This window comes from Lupinus angustifolius, chromosome LG03 (genome assembly GCF_001865875.1).
Source record: "Lupinus angustifolius cultivar Tanjil chromosome LG03, LupAngTanjil_v1.0, whole genome shotgun sequence".
In the NCBI taxonomy this organism is placed as follows: domain Eukaryota; kingdom Viridiplantae; phylum Streptophyta; class Magnoliopsida; order Fabales; family Fabaceae; genus Lupinus; species Lupinus angustifolius.
In genome coordinates this window covers 23,669,868-23,693,658 of record NC_032011.1, presented here as the reverse complement: position 1 = coordinate 23,693,658, position 23,791 = coordinate 23,669,868, and the positions used below count along the sequence as shown (strand labels likewise).

General features: G+C 30.9%; 4 protein-coding genes across 4 annotated transcripts; 3 read left to right on the top strand and 1 right to left on the bottom strand.

Moving 5' to 3' along the window:
- Nucleotides 4,234–5,627, top strand: LOC109343808 (solute carrier family 25 member 44-like). Its single transcript, XM_019582288.1, has one exon. It carries the CDS (start codon nucleotides 4,262–4,264, stop codon nucleotides 5,321–5,323), a length of 1,062 nt encoding a protein of 353 aa, XP_019437833.1. The 5' UTR covers nucleotides 4,234–4,261; the 3' UTR covers nucleotides 5,324–5,627.
- LOC109343809 (PHD finger protein ALFIN-LIKE 4-like) lies at nucleotides 6,864–12,198 on the bottom strand. Its single transcript, XM_019582289.1, has 5 exons — nucleotides 12,011–12,198; nucleotides 11,894–11,926; nucleotides 9,424–9,652; nucleotides 7,688–7,820; nucleotides 6,864–7,439 (listed from the first exon to the last, which is right to left on the bottom strand). Exons 1-5 carry the CDS (start codon nucleotides 12,105–12,107, stop codon nucleotides 7,164–7,166), a joined length of 768 nt encoding a protein of 255 aa, XP_019437834.1. The 5' UTR covers nucleotides 12,108–12,198; the 3' UTR covers nucleotides 6,864–7,163.
- Nucleotides 17,202–20,134, top strand: LOC109342447 (mechanosensitive ion channel protein 10-like). The gene is made up of 5 exons (XM_019580430.1): nucleotides 17,202–18,592; nucleotides 18,712–18,832; nucleotides 18,944–19,237; nucleotides 19,324–19,526; nucleotides 19,873–20,134. Exons 1-5 carry the CDS (start codon nucleotides 17,202–17,204, stop codon nucleotides 20,132–20,134), a joined length of 2,271 nt encoding a protein of 756 aa, XP_019435975.1.
- Nucleotides 21,872–22,502, top strand: LOC109343812. The gene has a single exon (XM_019582291.1). The coding sequence runs from the start codon at nucleotides 21,945–21,947 to the stop codon at nucleotides 22,317–22,319; it is 375 nt and encodes a 124-aa protein (XP_019437836.1). The 5' UTR covers nucleotides 21,872–21,944; the 3' UTR covers nucleotides 22,320–22,502.

Below are 23,791 nucleotides of genomic sequence, written 5' to 3'. Positions count from 1 at the left end.
TGACTATTATTAGAAAATTATAAAATTTGGAAAATAATCTAATATCTGTATGGCTAATTCCCTATCAATTCAACAAGATTTGGAAAATCTATTATTTATAAATGCAACAATTAGAAAATGAGTTATGAATTGGCTCACTTTCCTAATCTACCGGTACTTGTTTAATATATATGGAAGTGTGTAATTTTTACTTATATTTTTAAAAAACAAAGCATGTGTATTTTTGTTGGTTGTTTTTATTACTTATTTTTCACTTCTCATTTTATCCTTCCAATTTAAATACAATACTTTCATCTATTTCTATTGACTTTTCATTGAATTGATTCTTTTATCATTTGTGCATCATTCATTTTTTGGATTGTCTAATTTCATTTTAATAAAAAAAATTAATTGTGTGTTAAATATCACATCTCTCTGATTTAGAAGAGATGACAAAAAATACACTGAAGATTATTAAATTTATGTTTCCTCTCATATGAAGAGAAAATGGGAGAAGAAGAGTAAAAGTGAAAGCATTAATTTCTCTTATTTATTATATAATTAAACAACACAAAAATTCAATTTATTTACATTTCTTTTCTCTTTTCACTCCTTTTATTGTTTCTATATTCTTATTTTCTTCTCTCAAGAAACTTTCAAATGTATAACAAGTTTTTAAAGATTTAAGAGTAATATTATATATTACTATATTATCATATTAATCCTCCTACGCATAAGAAAGTGACACATATTTCTGATAAATCAATCATTAATAATGATTTTCCAATAAATGAATATATAATTTTCCAATACTTCAATATTATTTAATGATGTGCCCCACCTTTGTTTTTTTACTAGCTATGGCCAATAGTAAAACAAATCTATTAACAATATAATAAAAAAAACTTCATCATGCCACATGTCACTTTCTCATTCCCTCATGCCACATATCACTTTCTCTTTCCCTTATGTCACATGTCACTTTCTCCTTCTCTCATGCCACATGTCACTTTCTCCTTACATTTTTTCTTTCATGCCACATGTCACCTCTTCCTCACATATTTTTCTTCCTACTTTTTATATATTATATATTTTATATGCTAATAATAATTTAATATTAATTAGTGATTGGTTCATGTCGCTATCCCACTAGAATTGAGTGTTTACAACATCTATATTTTGTTATGTTAAAAAGTAATAGTCATTTGAAATCATTTTTCACATTCAAATTATTTCTTTACATGAATCTATCTATATAATTTAATGATTAGCATTAATCTAAGAATAATTGTATTTTTTCACCTCATCAAAGTTTTTTGACATTTTTCGCACTGAATTTTAATATTACAGTTCAGATTCTTTGAATTTTAATTTTTATATATTAACAACATAATAAAAAACACTCCCTTATGCCACATGCCAATTTCTCCTTACATTTTTTCCTTCGTGTCACATGTCACCTCCTCCTCACATTTTTTCCTTCCTACTTTTTATATATTTTATATGTTAATAATAATTTAATACTAATTGTAGAAAATTCAAATTAAAAATTATCAATTTATTTTTCTTATGTGCTTAAACATGCAAATACACAAGTAAGATGTATATTCTTAATAATATGAATGTATGAGTAATATGTGCGTTTTAACTATGCGAATACATGGGTAACATGTGTTTTTTTAGTAATGTGAATGTACGGGTAACATGTGTATTTTAGCCATGCGACTGCACGGGTCACATGTATTTAATTACTATCATTATATTATTTAATTAAAAGATAACAATATTATATATATTCATGAAAAATATATGTATTTTAATTTGTACTATAACAAATCAATTATTAGACTCTTTTTATTATTTTGATTAAATTTATAAGAAAAAATATCTGTCATATCCTAACTTAGTGTGTTTTAATTTATGAGTTATTTTCATACAATGATTATTAGCTAAAACATAATCAAATAAATAACATTTAATTATACAATATTTGAAAGCTAAAAATATATTCAAATATTTATACACAATGAACATTAATCTAAAATAAAACATAAGCATTTAAGAGATATGCTAAAAAATCCTTATGACTTTATATGATACTTATAAACGTAATCACAAAAAATATGATGCAAAAATAACTCCTTATATTTATAATTTTATATAGAGAATATAGAGGTGAGATATTATCCAATACAATTTGAATTTTATTTATTGAGTTATTTAAGAATCAAATAATTTCTATAATCACACTTTCAACAAATAAATGCTTATACAAACACATTTATAATTGTTAATATTCTACATATACACTAAAAAATCAATGTTAATATTGCACCTATATGAATGGGAAATATGATGTTCCAATACATGATTTATTGATATTATAAAATATATGTATATTATATTTGCATTATGCATAAACAAAGAAGCGACTCGTGCAAGTGTACAAGTACACTGCTAGTTATTAATAAATAAAGTATTAGTTTGCGACACATGTCACATTCTTGTGAATAATAGGAGAATATATCATTTTTAAGATTTAAATTTATTTAGTGACGTGGCTACTTTGTTTTTTTTCCAGCTTTGGCCAATTGGAAAACAAGTCATTCGTACTATGCATGGACTTTTTATTGCTTGAAATAATGATTTGATATAATATTTATAATGTGGTGTTGAGGTAAAGATTTATATAGTTAGTGCATTATCCATAATTTATTTCTATTATTGTTTTTTGAAGAGTTAATAATAATTAAAAATAAATGATGAATGAAAGACTTGATAGTATATAAAACTCCTGCACTATTAGTACGTACGTCTTTTCCTCTAATAATTTTATGATTAATCAAGTATATTTTCCATTTATATTTATAAGTCAATTTTTATAAATTATTTAATGTAAATTATGTTATGATATTTAAGTAACAATAAATAATTTATAACAAATATATTCATTTATGATTGCACTCTATTTATTATTCTCTACGAAGCTAATGAATAGATAAAGTAATTTTAAAATTTTATTAATTTTTTATAAATGGGAGAATTAAGTTACTTTGATTTAATTTTGTGTTAGAAAATTATTACAGTGTTATATTTATATAATAATAATGTAAATATTTATACAAAAATTTAATACACTTTCAACATTTATTTATATTACTCATTTAAAATAATTAATAATAATTAAAAATAAATGATAAATATAAACATAAAATATATAAAAGTTTGAGTTTAAAATTAGTGCACTATAAAGTTTTTTACACTGTTAGTATTTATTATTAATTTATATTACTTTATTTGAGAGTCAATAATATTTAATAAATCAATAATAAATAATTTACTAACAATATAAAAACATTTATATTATCAATATATACCTATTAAATCCTAAAAGTTTAAAATGATTAATACATTTTTCGTGTTCATATTATATTCTACCCACAGGTAACACGGTGTGAAAGCAGAATACAAATATACAATGGGTGATACTGTTACCTTGGTCCTCGAACCCGCATAATAGAGACATAATCAGAACAGCTACCTATGTAGCATCGACCACGTGTCTATTTCGTTCATCCTAAAGGCCCTAACTTTAACGGTTTAACCCCTCACATGTTTCCAAGATCGGTCCTAAAAGTCAATAGTAAATAATACAATAATAATATATAAAATTCACACATTATTAGCACATATTATATCTTATTCTAATAAATTCTTGACACATAATAAAAATTAAAAAATATATATTTTCAGTCACTCAAAATTATTTAGTAGTATCACAATTTTATTCTATTGAATTGGAACATGATTGGGACAAGTTTGAATACAAGTGATATGGATTGAAATGTTTCTGCTCTTTTCTTTCTCTTATTAAATATTCTCTGTTTTCACTTTACTACTACATACACCATCACATATATGGCAATACCTATTATATACCTTACTCTTCTGAATCCTCTTGTTCTGCCCACTAATGTTTCACCCTTTTAACCCTTCCCAAATCTGTCTCCGTAAAAAGAAGAAAAAACAGATAAACCCCACTATTTTTATTAGCCATTTTCTTCAATTTTACACTCTTTTTTACCAACAATCATAAAGTGTTCACAATTGTTGCTTTCATATAAAAATCTGTCCTTTTTTTAGAAACAAGCATACCCATTTCAGATTTAGATAATTGGGTGGATGAATTCAAAGTTAGTGGACCTTCCAAACGATCACCTTTGATTGTGATATTTGTGAAGGAAAGGTGTTTGATATTTATTTCCTTCCAAAAGTGGCTAAGATGGGTTTAAGCACAACCAATGATGATTCTTCTTCTACTTCTTCTTCGGAGATTCACATCCCAGAAGAGATAGATTGGCACATGCTTGACAAATCCAAGTTTTTCTTCCTAGGTGCAACCTTATTCTCTGGTGTTTCAGCTTTTCTTTATCCAATGGTTGTGTTAAAGACACGCCAACAATGTTCTTCAACACAATACTCTTGTCTCAACATGTCTTGTGCCATTATGCGCTATGAAGGGTTCAGAGGTTTTTACAAAGGTTTTGGAACTTCTTTGATGGGAACAATCCCTGCTCGTGCATTTTACATGGCTTCTCTTGAAGTTACAAAGAGTAATGTTGGCACTACTCTTCTTGATTTAGGATTTTCAGATACAACAGCTAGTGCTATTGCTAATGCTGCTGCTGGTGTCACTTCTGCTATGGCTGCACAATTGGTTTGGACACCAATCGATGTTGTGAGCCAAAGACTTATGGTTCAAGGTTGCAATAATAGCACCAACACAAAAAATGTACTAACCAATCTTAACTCTGAGAATTACAGGAATGGCTTTGATGCATTCAGGAAAATTCTATGTGCTGATGGAGCTAAAGGACTCTATAGAGGGTTTGGGATTTCTATATTGACTTATGCACCATCTAATGCAGTTTGGTGGAGTTCTTACTCTATTGTCCATAGGCTCATTTGGGATACTTTTGGTAGCTACATGGGTAAAAGGGATGATGGGAATTTGGTAAATAGAGGGTATGGTTTTAGGCCTGATTCTAAGGCAATGGTGGCTGTGCAAGGATTGAGTGCTGTTATGGCAAGTGGGGTATCAGCAATTGTGACAATGCCATTTGATACAATCAAGACAAGGTTGCAAGTGTTGGATAGTGAAGAAAGTGGGAGAAAGAGGCCTTTAACTTTTGTGCAAACTGTGAAGAGTTTGGTGAATGAAGGTGGATTGCTTGCTTGTTATAGAGGAATGGGGCCAAGGTGGGCTTCAATGTCAATGTCTGCAACAACCATGATTACAACCTATGAGTTTTTGAAACGGGTGTCCACAAAGAGTGAAGAGTAATTGTATGCCAAATGTTTTTTGTTTTACTACATTTTTATAGAATATTTGGGACAAGGTTAGATTTATGTGAATATGGATGAACATCAAGGAATCCTATGTTTTAAGGTAGAGTAGAGAAATGTGTGTACAAATAGAATGTTGTCTCAAATATGATGAGTGATTCATTTACTCCAAAAAAGTTTAAAAGAACTTATTCTTCATCCTAGCCATCAATTCGGAAATCTAATGAGTGAACCCGAAATTTTGGGGATAGAGGGACTTGAACCCTCACGATTTATAAAGTCGACGGCGAACAAATTATATCAATTCGGAATTTGAAATTACTGTAACTGAATAAACCTTTTTTTCAATTAGTGAGTAGATCTAAATCATTAGATTTCCCTAGAATTGATGGTTATGATGAGGAGTAAGTTTAAAAACTTACTCTAAGTGGATCCCTACTCCTCAAATATTGTCAAAATTTGTTTAATAAATAACACAATCTGCGTATTGAAGTCTCAGCTAAAAGGCTAAATTTTCTTTGATTTTTTATGGTTTTTTGTTTGATTCATTTGAGTGCTTCTATGATACAACGTCTTCAGTTAGGTGTAATAAATTGCTACCACTTGAACTACCATTGTGGATGATACTCAATCACTTAGCTACTATTTTGTCTTATGCACCATCCTGATCACTACATACCTATAACTATCCGGATCAAGAACATCTTCCTGAGCCTCAAACGCTTGAACAAGTTTTTGTCTCCAAGTCTTCATTAAACAGTTTTATAAGAAAAAGAAAGTTTGTGTCATTGAAATTGTCCTAAATGGCATTTACTTTTATATATTTTGCTTTTAGTGGAGAAGTTGAATAAGCTTCAAAGTTAGCACCATTAATAAATATAAGCTTCATTGTTTTGTGAGTTAATATCAATGTTTTGTTGTTAAAGCAAATCTGATATCCACAACTTTGTGTCACTTCATGTATCAGGAGATGTCATTGGTCAGAAAAATATAAAATAATTATAATTTTAACTTAAATAATTTTTTCAACCAATCAGAGTTGATGATAAATGGAGTAATGCAAAAAATGAGATATCATATGTGATCCCTAATATATAGGAGCTCCATCTTCTATCCAAGAGTTTATAACCCTGCATGTATCTTTTCTTTCTGGTTGTGATCATAAAAGTACAAAACATAAATAAATGACCAATAATAATAAAATTGTAGACATATTAGGATAAAAGATGTGGTCTTTGGATAGAAATGTAATGTCTCATATGACAAGGTTTCCTTGTGTTCTTTCAATCCCTAACTATTTTGGTAACTTTATAAAATCGGAATAAGTAATGTTATATCATCTTACAAATTCTCATACCCACAAGAAAGTGACATATATCACTCTTAAACCAATCATTAATAAACAAAGTATTACTTTATCATTTTCTTGTAGGTATGAGAATTTGGTTGGAAAATATATCATTTTAGAATTGGAATACATACATTCAATACATGCATTCAGATGATAAAGTAGCCAGATATTTGATTTGCAAAAAGTGACTGACACATGCCAAACTTGAATTAGAAAAGACTAAGGTTATGGCTCATGGGGAGAAAATATGAACTTCACTGAGATTAACAAAGATACCCTTATAGACCCCACTATGTTTAAGGAAACGCATAACACAACAACATTTAAGTTCGGTTGTAGCACAAATATTCTAATAGGCAGTAACTCATGCCTAATGTAACATCTGAAAAAGGTTGCCTGAAATTGAGAAATGTTAAAAAACCTGACCAACTAAACAATATATAGCAGTCATAAAATTGGCAGGGGCATAGATTATTCACCATCCTAGTCACGGTAAAGGTCGAGATCTCTTGTGGCTGCAAGACGGACATTTGTAGATTTTGATATGATCAGCCCTTGCCTGGGTAATTTTGACACACTTTCCATGGAACCACCTCCCGCAGACATCACAACAGATCCAGAACTGCCCAGTTATATAGTTCTCTCCACATGCCCCACATTGAGTCTCTCCATGGTCCTCCTCATCTTCCTCTTCAAAACCATTCTCATCCTCATCTTTTAATTGCACTGCTCTGGAATTCTTAGCTTGAGGTTCAGAACCTCCCTGCAAGTGCCAAATCAAAAAGAGACCGTCACAATTGATACCAATAGGGTGCCGAGATGGCAATATTGTCTGTGTAATCATTTATCCCCATTTCCCAAGAAGAGTTCCTACTTACTCCAGCACCTAATGTCTAAAGACTCTAAACTAACAATGGAAACTTGTATCAAATTCAAAATAATTTTCAGAGAAAAAGTAATTAGCTTCGTTGCTAAAAGTTATGACATAAACAAACTAGCTTCATTGCATACCTTAGAGTTTGATTTAGGTTTGTTACTGCTATGATTAGAGACTGATGACTTTTCCTTTCCCTGTTTCTTGGCCAATCCTGAGACAACCTCAGATATAGTTGGAAGATCATTTATCATAGTAAACAGTCGTTTCCTGCATTTGAAGAATGAGAAGTAAATACTACTGAAAGATGACAACATATATCAAATTACTTAAAAACTTGAGAGGGTAAGCCATCTATTATAATCATGAGAGAAGATATGATGAAGCACTAATAAGCAATCTTAAAAAGGAAAAAAAACCATTAACATCAAGTAAATGGTATTAGGACCACTAAGAGCACGGATTCCGACAGTGATAGAAGTTAACATTATAAGTACCTCTAAAAATGCAAGGTTCCTAAGTTCTAAGTACTCACATCTATGAACATTAATAATCAGATAGTTAATTAACTGTGTTAATCATACGAGCAAGAATATTGGAGGGTATCACCCTCTTATGACGGAATTCCCAGATTAATCTCACCATCCAGAGCAATTGGTAATACGCTGGATATTTTAGTCAAGGATAGCAAGTTCCGCACACAGTGACCAGTTAAAAGAATGACAAAACTCTTAAGTGACTGTACATTATTGCTATTGTGATTATCATAACCAAACTGTTGAATTGGAGGGTTTTTAGGTAAGGAAGGCGGAAAAGAGAGAATAGAGAATCAGATGACAAACTTAACAATGCAATTTATGCTAATAGTGCACTCTTAGTCCTATTGTCCTAATTAATTAAGAAAACAAATTAGGGAATCTAAATATGAAATAAATCCTAAGAGATCATCTAGAATGCTATAAGATATTCTAGGATACAGCAATGATATTATAACATATTTTTTCATATATATTCTAACACAAGTATTGGACGCAAAAACATTGCAAGCCATGAAATATAGACCTTTTCCATGTGATTAGTACATATCACTTGATACTGTATGGGCTTTGTGTTTCACCCAAAGTTATTGAGTGGGTTCATCCAGCAGTATGGAACGGTCGTAGTATAAATTACAGATTCAGTTTTCAAATGTAACAAAAGTGGAACTGAAATTGAACAGTCCAGTGTTAAAATGTTCCTGAAGCTACATATTATCTAAAATCAGCCTTACTGAGGCCAAAACCACTACACGTCAATGACATACTATTATTTGAACAAACATCTTTTAAATATTCCATTGAGTTGCACATTAATGAAAAGCGGCAAAAAAAGATCAACACACCAATGCATTGAGAGGTACTATTGTAGTAATAAAGTATGATACAACCAAAAACCAAATAGAAAAGTCATATATTCATATTCTGCTTCAACAGTCAAAAAGTTTTCCTCGGATGAAACAAAGAATGGCATACTTAGAACTAGATGCAACTGTCGAGATAGCAAACAGGCAATTAAATGTATTAGGTAGAAAACTGTTCTCATGCAACTCTGCCTGCTTTCATTATGTGTATTTATTTGATATTCACCACTTGTGTCTGAACATTTATTTTTTATAATGTATTGTTTTAGTCTTATTTCACGTGCCAATAGAGAAGCAAAAGAACTGCACATGTTATAAATTTTGGACAATAATATGAAAACAATGTCAGTCATCCAGCTACCTGACAATAAACCTACGCATCTTCAGAGTTCAGATCAAACATATACAAAAGAAAAGAATAGACACTAACCAGCAGAATAAAACAATGTATAAATGGGAAAGGAAAATAATTACCTATCAGCCTTATCAAATCCAAACTTGGCACCGAAATAAAATGCTACAGAAAGTAACCATGCATCACTATGGACAGCAACCAAGGTAAGCCAGTCCTTTTGTTGCATCCCATCTCTTGCAAAGTTAATACCCAAAACTGGCTCTGGAAGCTCTGGAGGCACCTCCTCAGCAGGCAGATTGACTTCCCAGTGTTCAGTAGGAAATCCATAAAGGCAAAGATTTTCTTTGTCTGTGTCATAAAGCTCATGCAAATCAACTGAAGTTTCAAAAATAATTGCATGCTATATAAACAAAATCTATAAGAGGTAATTTGGAAGTACATTGGAGAAACGGATAAAATGACAAGCTGACAGATCAAAGACAAAATCCAGTATCAATGGTGAAATGTCCCTACCTAAGAGCTGAAAATGTTAGGTGGAGACCTACAGATATTTTTTTATCCCTAACACACGTTGTCATGCAAGAGAGCCTTTTGGGGCATGGGCAATGCAGAGCCCAATTTTACCTTGTGCTGAGACTAAATTTAATAATGAAGAATGATGGTGGCAAGGAGTGAACTCGTAGCCAAGTGGTCACAGAGGTTTTGATACCACATTAAGGACTGGCTCTCATTATATATCTAACAATGTTTTTCATACAACTAAAATTTTAATCAACGAGTTCATTTCAGTCAAAAAATCAAAATACATAAAATGCGATTAATTGATGTATCATCTAACTTATGAATTCATGAAAGGAAATTTATAATTTCCAATTAACATAAATGATCCTCTTTTATCATATTTTCGTATGTTTTGGCAGCAGAGATGAAGCAGCACCGCAATATGAACATCAAGGTTACAACTTATCCAAAGGGGCAGTGCATGAGCGTGCAGCTCGCAGTTGACGCGTGCAATATAAATATCAGATGAATGTTGACTGCATTCCATTTTCCTAACGGATACCCCACTAAAATGTAAATTTAAGAACAACATTTTTTGAATCCAAAACAATATCTTTAGCGAAGGCCTTAAGTCGTAAATCAAAAGTCATTCACACAGATGACAGAACAAACAACCATATTCCAATATGATGCTGATTGAGTAGTTCTCAACTTCCCTCGACCCTAACAGTTTACTTAAATTTCAAAACTATATAAATGTAATTCTTTCAACTCTTTACATTGGCAACGGAGTTAAGGACGGATGGTCCTGAATGCATCTAGAATGCATAAAAATTCAGATTCCTGCAACCCAGTAGCTAAGTCCCATCAGCAAAACGAACTTTCCGACCCAAGTACAAACAAATAAAAAGACGAAAGTTTTAAATGAAAGCTACAAACAGCTTAAAGAATTTTCCAATTAAAGATTCCATCCAGACATGGAAGCATATTGCTATTCCCATTTCAGCAGTGGTGGTGCCATGTTATGATAAGGGTTTGCATGAGCACTAGCTGAAAGCCGGAAACGTTTTAATTTCAACAATATGTATTATTTTAGGTTCAAATGCTAATTCTCATTATTTAAAAGTAATTCCACACAATTTTTTATATGTATATGCTATGTGGACCATAGTTGGGCCAAAATACCACGGCAGCCCACTAAGGGCACAAATCCTTTTATCTTGATTGGCATCCTCCATCCACAACTGATCCCAAAGCGGTGAGGATAAAAGGAATAAATCCGTTAGCTACTACCAAGAACTTTGATAACAAGCAAAGATCCCGATCATTATCAGCTCAACCAATTCTCATCATCTGGTTCAATTTTGCTCACGTGTAGCACACACTGACTTGACTTAAGAGTCCGAAAGTCAGTGCAGCTACACATCCCCCATTTTCGACACTGGAAATAGTGTGGAAGATGGAGGGCATAGCATTTCAGAGAACCTTCTGGTGAACATCCTGACACTCATGTAATATCACAAAACAGTGTGCATTAAGCGTCATTAATTTTTTGTTCCTAGAAAATACAAGGTAACGTCAACAACAGACTAAATAATTAACAAGCTAAAACATCTTCGGAATTCTTTAAAATGGTAAAATTTTAAATAAAATGAAAGACTACCAAAAATTAATGAAAAAGGCTAAAATGAACATGTTAAACTGTTAGGGTTTCTCTCTCATTCATGGTCACCTTACTCTACCAAACATCTTAAGTGCTCCATAAACCTAAAATGTCTTAATTACAAGGTTGAAGTTCGTAAAGAATAATTTAATAGATACAAAAAATATTGCCATAGAATTCAGTATAAGCACAAAAGGACTAACTCCACTGAATTGTGGACATGTCTGAGAATTTCATTTCATACAACAAAATAGAACTATAGCACATAAAAATAATTAGAAAAAACAAATAAAATTTAGATAGTGAATTAACAATTGAAAAAAAACAAAATCAGTAGTAAATTCACGTAAAAGCAAAACGAGCAAAAAAACGAAGAGAAAAAAACGAAGAAATTCATAACTAAATATATATCTATATATATATACCAGGATCACATTGTTGAAAGAAGTGTTGAACATCTGAAAAAAGAGAGGGAAACTAAAAAACGTTAGATAAGATTACATTTGAAAAAAATGAGTGAAGAAAAAGAGTGAGAGAAGTACCGGTGGTGAGGGCGTTGATGATGGAAGTTCTGCGGCCTTTGAAATCGGAGAAAACTTCCTCCACCGTGCGATGATTGTAGACAACGCTTCCTTCCATCACTGTTGAAACTGAAACTGTTAATGGAGGGAACAAAGCTGATAAACTATTTGACCCTTACCTTTCTCTCTCTCTCTCTTTCTTTCTTTCACCTTATTTCATTCGGAACTAAATTAATATATTAATCATATTTTATAAAACCACATGGGGTCCGTCAACCCCACTTCCTTGCATTTAAGAATGCAATTATATAATAAATTGGATTTAATACATATGTGATATTTATTTATTAATTATCTTTAACTTTAAAACAAAAGTAAAATAAATCAATAATGGATGATATATTGACAGTGTAAAAAAATTTAAACAGATTTTAACATTATATAGAAGTGCAAGAAATTTTTACATTATCATTATATTATTTGTTGTTCATATTTTATCATCATTAATTATGAAATAAAAGTAATATAACTGAATATAGATAATGTATTGATTGTGTATAAATTTTTATATTGTTAATGTACAAATATTATATTCGTAAATTTAAAGTCTTTCAAGTTTAAAAAGTTGAGAAAAACCTTATAACAAGGCTAATTATTTAACATTTAAATAGGATAAAAATTTGTCTTTAAATAAGCTATGATTTTAAATAAGTTCATCTTACACTAATAATTATATTAAAGTTGCATATATATATATATATATATTTATTAGTTATATTAAAATATTATAATATAAATATTATTATATAATATAATTAAATATGTTGGTATGTTATATTTAATCGGATGGTTTAAAGTTTGATAAGTTAAGCTGCATAAAAGATTTAAAAAAATTCAATTATGAAAAAGGTTTAATCTAACTTATTATAGATCATATAATAAGCCGAGAATAGATGATTGGACATGTTAGTGTCTCATCTATATTCTCATTCTTTTGTACAACACACTCACAACTTTAATTTCCAAAAATATATATAATTCAATGTTGAATAATCAATTAGCAATGAAGCATTATTTGTATTATTACTCTTGCTCATAAATGATTTTATTTTGTTGTTATGGATATTTTGGATGATATGCTTATTAATAACATGTTGCATTTAAATATTTATGACATTTTCCTTATGACATGCTCCTTTTCAAGGTGTGTGTTTGGAAATAAGACGTGGATCTCTTGTCATCTAATCCTACTAAAAATAATATATTTTTTGTACTGAAGCTAAGTATTTGTGACCTTTTTTGGAGTTAAATATGCTTCCAGAACGGTGGTCTTCTCGTTAATATCCCGAACCAATCAAAATATATCATTTAATTGAAAAAACTTATAAAAAATAAATTAATATTTTATATTATTTTACGAAATACTATTGAATAAGACACATAAACTTTTTGGGAGAGATAAATCCAAAGGATCGTGCTCATGTTTTGTATATAGTGGTTAGTCACATCAAATCTTGGTCAACTCCATCATTGTCATATATATGCAACTAGATTGCAAGTCATTAAATATATCTATGCTCATTGGGTTATGATGTATATTTGAGCGTTGTTAAAACCGTACGGTTATCAAACCGGTCAGGATATTGGTATAGTGATATAGTGGTTCAATTGGTGGTTCAATAATTAAACTGTATGTCGGTTAAACCGAACATATCTACTTATATTTATATATATAAACCTATAACAAAAAAATTCTAAATAGGTAGATACTCAAATTTATAATCTATATTCATAATCTACTCAAAATTCACATAAACAAACAACTTTAAGTTTTTAACAAATTCAAAGTTTAAATTACAAAACATATAACAATCCAAAAGTATCACTTAACAACCACAAAATATAAATAAATGACACAAGTTCACAACTCACTCTACACAATAAATAAATTAGGAGTTTTAACATTTAACACCAAAGAGTCAAAGTTGTCTCATATCGATATTATATTTTTGCACCAAATCCTATCTTCATACAGTACTCCAAAATTACACAATGTCACTGAGATTACACACGAATGTTAGGAACCAAAATGTGTAATCTAAGTATGCATTGGAAGCATGTATCTTGAAGTGTTGAAGAAGGGTTGGGAATATGAGTCATATTGTAATGAGTTTTTAAGTTTTTTTCAAAAAATAAAATATATGTGTATAAACCAGCCGGTTCACCGGTTTTGATACTTAGCCGGTTCAACATCTGTACCGTACCGGTTAGGGGACCGATTCATCGATTTTCCAGTTGAATTGGCCGGTACGGTATGATTTTTACAACATTGATAAATTCTACCTAAAAAGGTAAGGTTGAGAGATATTGAGACTAACACCATGTGATTATCTTTGGTATTGTATTATGGTAATAATGAACATGACTATGCTAATGTCAATTGACATGTTCTACGTAAATCTCACTAGGATCTCAACATTATTCCTCATATTGGATTTAAATTAAAGTATATTATCTATAAATCGTTAATATAAAGATTTATGTTGCTATTCAGTCTCCTTTCCTATCTGATACGATACAAGACATAGTTACCCATATGACATATCCGATCTCACTGAGCAAACAAAGACGTCAGGCCTATAATCAATATATTATTTATTAGAGGACGATTCACTTACTCCATGGGTAAGTTTTTTAAACTTACTCACCATCCTAGTCATCAATTATAGAGAATCCAATAGTTTGAATTAGTTAGCAAATCTAAATCATTATACGTACATAAAATTGATGGTTAGGAGTAAGTGGATTCTCACTCTATTTATTATTTATTTATATTACTTCTATTAAAAATTAATAATAATTAAATATGAATGATAGAAGTTATAATAACAATATAATCCGACTAAAAAACTCTTACTTATACATATTTTCTCATCTAATTATGCCCCATCAACCATCATATTTAGTATAGTATATTATTTGATGATGTTTGTAAATCGTCCTTAATATCATATGTTTCCTCTCACTGTAAGGAAAAAATATGTTATCTACAAAACAGGAAAAAAGATGTTATCTATAAAACTCTTATCTTATCCTTATAAATATTAATTATTTTTTCATTCAATTAACTTTTTCCAATTTATATATTTCCTTTTCCCTTAAGCAAAACCTCAATTTCAAATCTTAAGCATTGACTAATAGACAAACAATGCTATTTGTTAGAATAAAATACTCTCTAAGTTTAAAGTTTGAATTTTACAAATGAATATATACTTACTAAACTATTTTCAATATATATATTATGCACTAATGATTTATGAGTTTTATACATTATCATTGTATCATTCATATATATAGTCACTATTGAAAATAATGCATAAACGTAATGATTGTGTATAATCTCTACACTGATAGTATATAGATATTATACTCAACATTTTTTTAAATAATAATAATTAAAGCTATGAATGAGTTGAAGCATTAACAGATACTAGCTTATGTTTACAAATTTGATGATCTCACTTGGTAAGCTGGCAATGTTTGTTACTTAAGTTGTTCCCTTTGTCTTGTAGCTAAACGTGTGTGTGGATATGTAGATCTATTCAATAGATGAGTTACATTTTTAAAGTGTTGAATTCAAATGTTACGAGTTTGTGTTAAGAGTTTGTTTACGAGTTTAATTTTAAAGGAGAATAAAATATAATAAAGAATTTCAGAATCATTCCATAAATATATTTCATAACTCTTAAGTCTTCTTATTTTTATCTCTTTCCATCCAAAACTTAATACACAAACGAAACTAAAAATGTTATAAGTTTGAATTTCTCAAACATTCTGAGTTTTATCTCGTATGAAAAACGTATTATTAGAAGTAGACACCTTTTCTCTGATGCTATCATATTCCAAAAAAAAATAGTATCAAACAATCAAATGAGAGCATAAAGTGTTTCCACTCACCAAAAATCACGATATATATATTTATATATATATTCCCGACGTAGGTTAATATTAACAAAATAATTTTAAGAAGTTATTTTTCACTAAAAAGTAAAAACTTGTTAAATTATCTTTCATACAAAATAATTAATATTAAGATTTGAGAGGTAACCATAGTCTACGACAAGCACACATTTTATGCAAATCACGTGGAGGAAGAGTAAGTAAACATGTGCATCTAGAACAATCCAAAAATGAGAATAAGCAAATCAGATCCACCCCATAAGTTTAAACCTTGCCCTTAAATCCAAGGACACTCAATTAAATATTTTCTTGTCACCCAAGCTTCTCCATTTAGTTACCACAATATTTATATCAATGTGGGTATCTAACTTACCCTATGAAGACAATTGTTAACTCAATTTTTAAGTAGACAATTCATACACTAACTAAACTTTACATTTAATTTATGGAGAGCTTAACATATATGTACCATTGTGAATTTTTTTATATTTCCACTCATTTATCAATTTTGTATTTTCACATTAATTCATTTTATTATTTTTTTAGTAGTACCAAAAACATTTTTCACATTTTTTAGTAATGAACTAATTTTTTTTCGTGATTTGTGGCTAATCATGCCAAATGTCGCTATCAGGAATCGAACCATCGATATTAGGATCTAGTAAGTTCTTATACCACTAGACTAACTCCTTCTTATAAAACTAAAAAACAAATAATCACTTTATATAGATTTTTGTTAGTGAGTAGTTGAGATTTGAGAATTAGTAGTTTAGTACATGTATGCAGTTCTTGGGATGCAAAATTTTGTCTCCTACTTCTTCAACTCACACATGTAATGTAAGCACTCTCTTTTATACATTTCCACACACTTGATCACTGTCATATATTGCTCTTCTTCTATTTACAATCTTATAGATCCAACTTCCAATGAAAAGGTTAGTCCAATGCACGAGTCGTCACCTACTAAGGTTTGCGAGTGAGATGTAGACAGTCTTATATCGTAACTCGACAGACTAATTCTAGGATTTGAATCCTTAAACTTATAATCCTTAAGCATCGACCTTATTGTTGCGGCTGACTCGTAAAATTCCTATTCCTTAATAATACATTTTTTTTATAAATTCAAGCATGTAAGGTTACTTGTTCAAAGCTTTTATTTTGATGGTTACATTAATAGAAAGGTTAAGTTTGATATCACAATTTATTAACATGCATAGGTTTCTTAATGGAGGCTAACAAGAACCAAGTATCCATGGCAGAGAACAAAGTAGAAGTGGTGGTGGCAATTTCAAATGCTGGTGGAGAAAACCATGACTCCAAAGTGATTGTTGAATCGCCTCAGACAAAAGTTTTCAATGACAATGAGGTTTTTACAAAGTCACCACCTTTACACTGTGCTTCCCCTGAGATAAGGTTCACTCCTAGTCCAAACAAGACACCAAGAGTTCCTACTAATGGCAACCTTATCAGAAGAAAATCACTTGCAAGGTTAGTGTATTCAAAACCCAAATCAAGATTTGGTGAACAACCTTATACATTGGATGGTAGTGTCTTAGAAGAAAATAGTATTTCAACTTTGCAAGAACAGTTGGCTGTTAATTCACCATATAGGAACTCGATCGGTAAAGCACAGCTTAGTAAAAAGCCCGGGCCGGTTACTAGAACCGCCTCTACTAATTCCACCATCACGCCTAAGACGTCGTTGATTGCGTCTCCTGGCCTTGGTGGAAAGGATGAGGGTGAACTTATTTACATGAAAGTGGAATTGAGCAAAGGGAAACGGAAGAGACTAACGATTAAGGTTTTGAACGATTTCTTTGTGTTTTTGTTTATTCTGGCTAACCTGGTGGCTAGCTTAACAATTGAGAAAGTTAAAAGGACAAATATTTGGGGTCTAAGGATTTGGAGGTGGTGTGTGCTTTTCATGGTGACCTTTTGTGGCATGTTAGTTACAAGATGGTTCATGCATTTTGTTGTTTTCTTGATTGAAAAGAACTTTTTGTTGAGGAAAAAGGTGCTGTATTTTGTCCACGGACTAAAGAAAGTTGTCCATGTCTTCATTTGGCTCGGTTTAGTTCTCCTCACGTGGGAGCTGTTGATCCAGCAATCTGAATTGGCTACAAAAGTTCTGGATGGTGTAACTTGGACTCTTATTTCTCTGCTCATAGGAGCATTCCTTTGGTTGTTAAAGACATTGCTGCTCAAGATTTTGGCATCAAATTTCCATGTCAAATCTTTCTTTGATCGAACTCAAGAAGCGATCTTCCATCAGTATGTTTTACAGACTCTCTCTGGGCCTCCACTCATGGAAGAGGCCGAGAAGGTCGGGGGATCGCAAAGTATTGGTCAATGTAGTTTCAGGAGTACAACGAGTAAAGGCGCTACAAAGAAAGAGGTAATTGATATGGCAACACTCCACAGGATGAAACAAGAGAAAGTTTCTGCATGGACTATGAAGATTTTGGTAGATGCAGTGATGAATTCAGGACTCTCCACAATCTCTAATTCACTAGATGAAAGTTTCTACGATGGAGGAACTGAACAAATAGATAAAGAGATTTCAAATGAAATGGAAGCAATTGCCGCAGCCTATCACATTTTCAGGAATGTTGCCAATTCCACAATCTCTAAGTCATGCTACATGTAAGTATATACGCACTATGCTACTATCACTTCTAGATGCTTGTAAATGTGTCCGTCCTCTTTTTTTCTTCGTATTTTCCACTTTCGCCGCTCCTAAAAAGTTATCTCATTATGAATAGGTACATTGATGAGTATGATCTCCGGAGGTTCATGATTAAGGAAGAAGTGGATCTGGTATTTCCCCAACTAGAACAAGCAGAGATGGGACAAATTACCATAAAGTCTTTAACGGGCTGGGTGGTAAGGTCTTCTATATATTTTCATTTGGAATTTCTCTTGTTTTCGAAGGATTGAAATCCTGTTTGATTAGCAAAGATTTAACTTCATGATGGTTGTGTTCGAGTTCTTCAGTTGAAGGTATATCAGGAACGTAAAGCATTGGCACACGCCTTAAGTGACACCAAAACAGCGGTTAAACAATTAGGCAAGCTTGTGACTGGAATCCTAGTAGTGGTGTCCATAATAGTATGGCTTCTACTGATGGGGATTGCAACAACAAAAGTTCTTGTATTCCTCTCTTCGCAGCTAGTACTTGCAGCTTTCATGTTTGGAAACACGTGCAAGAATATTTTTGAAGCTATCATCTTCGTGTTTGTGATGCATCCATTTGACGTTGGTGATCGATGTGTTGTAGATGGTGTTGAGGTAATTTATAGTAGTCAACTTTTAGTTCATTTCTCAAGTTACAACGTTACGTATCACTGCACTAACGCCTTCGTAAAATCTGGCAGCTGCTAGTTGAAGAAATGAATATACTGACAACAGTCTTCTTGAAGACTAATAACGAAAAGGTTTACTTTCCAAACTCAGCGCTGGCCACAAAACCGATTAGCAATTATCACAGAAGCCCTGACATGGTTGAAATTGTAGAGCTCTCCATTGATTTTCTGACACCCATGGAGAAGATTGGGGTATTGAAAGAAAAAATAAAAGGGTAAGTTGATTATGTCTTGGATTAAATAAATAAGTTCCCCGTATTCCTTTTTTTCTCAGGGGACTTGAATTCACAAGCATCAAAAGCATTATTCTTCTAATGTTATGTACTTTTGTATGGTTTGAAGTTATTATTTTATCTATCTATTAGATACGATCGTACGAACTGATAATGTAAAAGTGATCCATTTTTTAGAAGTTCCTTCGAAGTTTTTCACTAACATCCACTAATTATGCATCTCATATGTGACTTGTAGGGTACTTATTAGAGTCAAATATTTCAAATAACATGATAGTGAATACTTGGATTATTGTATTGTAAACTATGATCTTGCTTTCGAGTCTAGGTACTTGGAGAGCAACCCACAATTCTGGCATCCTAATCACAACTTAGTAGTGAAGGATATTGAAAATGTAAATAAGATTAAGATGAATCTGGCTGTTATCCACACAATGAACTTCCAAGAATTTTCTGAGAGGAACAAGAGAAGAAGTGAGCTAGTGATGGAAGTAAAGAAAATAATTGAAGAGCTCAATATCAGATACTACCTTCTTCCTCAAGGTGTTCATCTCAGACATATGGAACCAGATACAACTTTACCCAAGTGATGATTCTAACTCTTTGCTATGTATCTGAAACTATGTGCCTCATGCCTTGTTTTGTTTTGATTGATCAAATACCTTCAATAATTTTCTTTGGTTGATTTAATTTGTGATTGGTGATAGTATTGCTTTACTAATAGTGCATGGAAATGTTGACAGTGTTGCTACATATGATATGAAATTATTAATTGATATGCTATGCATAACCGATCCTAAGCTCGGATGAAAGATGAATTTTGTGTTAGGCAGTTGAACCATTCATTTTACTTCCCATGCAAGGAAAGTTTATACAACCTTTAACTTTTTGACTTTCTGTTCTAAGATTGAAAAGTATAAACACAAACAGGTAAATTTGCAAGCATCCATGGCTAGAACCAAATATAAACACAAGCAGGTAACTTTGCTACAACCAAACTTTAATATGAGGTTGTTTAAAAAGATTAATCTTTAGATCTTTCCTATTGTTTTTGTTGGTGTCTTTCTACCTTCAAATATTAGAATAACACCAAATTTATCTATTTTCTTTATTGAGTCTTCTAACGGTCTTATCCACATATGCATAAATCACCTAAGCGTGATTCTACCATCTTTTTACACTAGAGCTACTATGCTTTCTTCACGAAAATGTGTTCATTCATACTTCTATATTGTCTATATGTCTACTCCTTCAAAGCAATACTCTTACCTCTTATTTTCTTTACGATGACATTATTTTTTTTTTGACATTTGATTGTCCAATATTCACCCTCATATAATATTATCAGTTTTATGGTTGTGTTGTAAAAAATTTCTTGAAGTTTTAATAACATTTTTCTATCACATGTAACACTTTGTCATTTCGTATAGTAAATTATAATAAGACATGATATTTAATCTTTATCTTATTAAATTTTATTTGTCTACCTCTTATTAAATTTCACATAATTCATCTTACTTCCACTTATATATAAAAGTCTTATATTTTAAAAACTTGATTTGAGCTTTCTATTTCCCATTTCATTCTTTGCAAAATAAAAAATGCATAACAGGTGAATAAGAATGACTTAAGTCCCAATCCCCAATCCCCATGTTAAACTTATCATTGAAAGAATAGAGAATCCATTCTTATTAAAGTATCACTCAATTAAAAAGAAAAATTACAAAAACATAAATTATTATTATTATTTTTATATTAGATATAAGAATTTGATTGACTAAGAATTATTGTGGACATAAGATCTTTATTATTCATTATTCTTCTAAAATAGGAATTATTTGTTCCAATTTTTTTTATCTCTATGTCATAATTTAATAAAATCACACTAAATAATATAAAAATATTATTTTATATTTTTATAATTTTTTGATTAAATACATATTTTAATTAACATGGATGTAAATTAGACAAAAAAGTATTTCATTCCTTCTTCTTCCGGATTATATGGTGAATATCTGCTGTCTCAAAATAGTGTATCAGTTCATGTGTCATTGTGATCGGTTGAAACTATATATTTAAATGACACAAAAGATGTGTCACTTCATGTATCACAACATCTTATAGTTAATTAATTATTTTTCTGACCAATCACAAGCAAACACATGAAGTGACACAAGATGTGCTCCGGGATTATATAGATGTTTCTCTCCCCAATCTCTTTGATGATATCTGCCACATAGGATAACCTACAATTGTCACGTCATCAACAAAATCTAAACTTAGCACCTCGTCATACGTTATTCTATCAATTTCTATATCCACTCCTTAAGCCCCATAACCCCATCGTTCTCATCAGAATCTGCAGAAAAAACTAAGCAAAACAAAAACCATCACTGAAAAATGGCTTCTACTTCTGTTTCAATGGCTTTGCCACTAACCACTGTTACTCAAAACAAGGTGATTCAACCATCTTCTGGATCCTTTTTCAAGCCACTACCCATAAGACAACAAAAAAGGACCCTCATTTCAGAACCACTATCAAAAACCAAGGGTGGAATTCAAGCATCTTTGAAGGAAAAAGCAGTGACAGTTCTTACAGTTGCTTCATTAACAGCATCAATGGTGATACCTGAAGTTGCTCATGCTGCTGGCTCTGATGTTTCTCCATCACTTCAGAACTTCTTGCTTAGTATTTTTGCTGGTGGGGTTGTGCTAGGTGGCTTATTTGGAGCTGTTATTGGTGTTTCCAACTTTGATCCTGTTAAGAGAACCTAGATGTATGGTCTCAATGTTTGAATTTTCTGTCCTTATTTCCCTTGTTTTCACTTTGTAGTTTATCTCCCGATTTTCGGCTACGCGACTTTCCCATTTTCGACTACGCGACTTTCCTGACAGAAAGTTTCTCCTGACTGTGAAAACTCTAATAAGTAAGAAATTATTGTATGATTTCTGACCAAATTCATTATTATTACCTATTTTATGTTTTCCTTTAACACCCAATAATTCATCCAAGTAGGTATTGATCATGCGGTTAAGATGTTGTTTTGTGTCATACTAAGAACAAAGTTGTCATGAGTTTTCATCACTTGAATGTTAGTCACAACAATGTATTGAATGTAGTTGTTTGATGTCAACTTACAGATCTCCTATATCCATTGGTGTCCCTAATGGTGTACCAAACCAATCAAAATGTGTCAATTAATTGAGAAAAGAAAATATAAAAAACATAAATTAATATTTTATATTATTTTGAGAAAAACTATTAGTTAGGGACATGGAAACAAAAAAAATTTGGGACAGAGGATACTTGTTTTAACATGTTTTGTTTGTTGCTTGCATGAAATGCTAGATTCGTTTTAAAGCAACTAGCACGATACACGTGCTGATTGCAACGTTTTTTTGCATCTAGTAATTTTAAAAGTTATTATAGCATAAAAGCCTAATTTAAATGTTACCTAGTCTAACTTGATGGAACAATGTGTATGTAGATTGTTCATCTTATCTTATCCTTCGTGCCCTCATCTTAGGTAGAAAATTGGTTATCCGACTAATTGAAGTTGTCATCACATTTTTTTTGCTGTCAAAACGTAAAAAAATCATTTTATGTCGAAATGTGTGTATGTAGTTGATTGTTCATGTACACTTGTTGGCAAATTCACTGTACAATTAAAGAATGTTTATCGCACTCCGATTTTTGATTATGCGACTTTTCAAAGTTGACGCTATATTTTTTGCAATTAAAATGTATAAATTTTAATTTAAGTCTGTTTTTGAGTTACCTAATCTTTAAATTAGAGATTTAGAGTCAGATACTAGAATTTTGTCTAATTATACTGAGATGATATACTTATTAATTGCATAGATAAATTTGTACTTTGAAATTGTTTGATTATTTTATTTATTTGTAGAAGGAAAAATATTTTTTTAACTTTTTTGTTGCATGTGACAATATATGATCTTACTCATGTATATCTATGAGACTATGACTATAAGCAATAGGAAATTAATATTATGTAGTTTTTAGTAGAAATTATATGTTTGTTTTAATTATTTTTATAAACATAAGCGAGGTAATGTGATTGTTCAAATGATAAGATGAGAAAAGAAACAAATACTAATAATATTTCCTTCATCTTTAATATGATTGTTATTTATTTTGCACCTATCAATTAAGAAATTGTTTTTTTTATTTAAAAAGAAAATATTTTGATATAGTATACATTATAGAAAATTTGTTTATTGCCATT

Excerpts from the sequence above, each read along its gene's own strand:
- LOC109343808 (XM_019582288.1), top strand. The coding sequence starts at position 4,262 with ATGGGTTTAAGCACAACCAATGATGATTCTTCTTCTACTTCTTCTTCG.
- LOC109343809 (XM_019582289.1), bottom strand. The coding sequence starts at position 12,107 with ATGGAAGGAAGCGTTGTCTACAATCATCGCACGGTGGAGGAAGTTTTC. Across the intron at positions 11,927-12,010 it reads CATCAACGCCCTCACCACCG|ATGTTCAACACTTCTTTCAA; the intron begins GTACTTCTCTCA and ends CTCTTTTTTCAG. Across the intron at positions 7,440-7,687 it reads AACCTAAATCAAACTCTAAG|GGAGGTTCTGAACCTCAAGC; the intron begins GTATGCAATGAA and ends TGGCACTTGCAG.
- LOC109342447 (XM_019580430.1), top strand. The coding sequence starts at position 17,202 with ATGGCAGAGAACAAAGTAGAAGTGGTGGTGGCAATTTCAAATGCTGGT. Across the intron at positions 18,593-18,711 it reads ATCTCTAAGTCATGCTACAT|GTACATTGATGAGTATGATC; the intron begins GTAAGTATATAC and ends CATTATGAATAG. Across the intron at positions 19,527-19,872 it reads TTGAAAGAAAAAATAAAAGG|GTACTTGGAGAGCAACCCAC; the intron begins GTAAGTTGATTA and ends TTTCGAGTCTAG.
- LOC109343812 (XM_019582291.1), top strand. The coding sequence starts at position 21,945 with ATGGCTTCTACTTCTGTTTCAATGGCTTTGCCACTAACCACTGTTACT.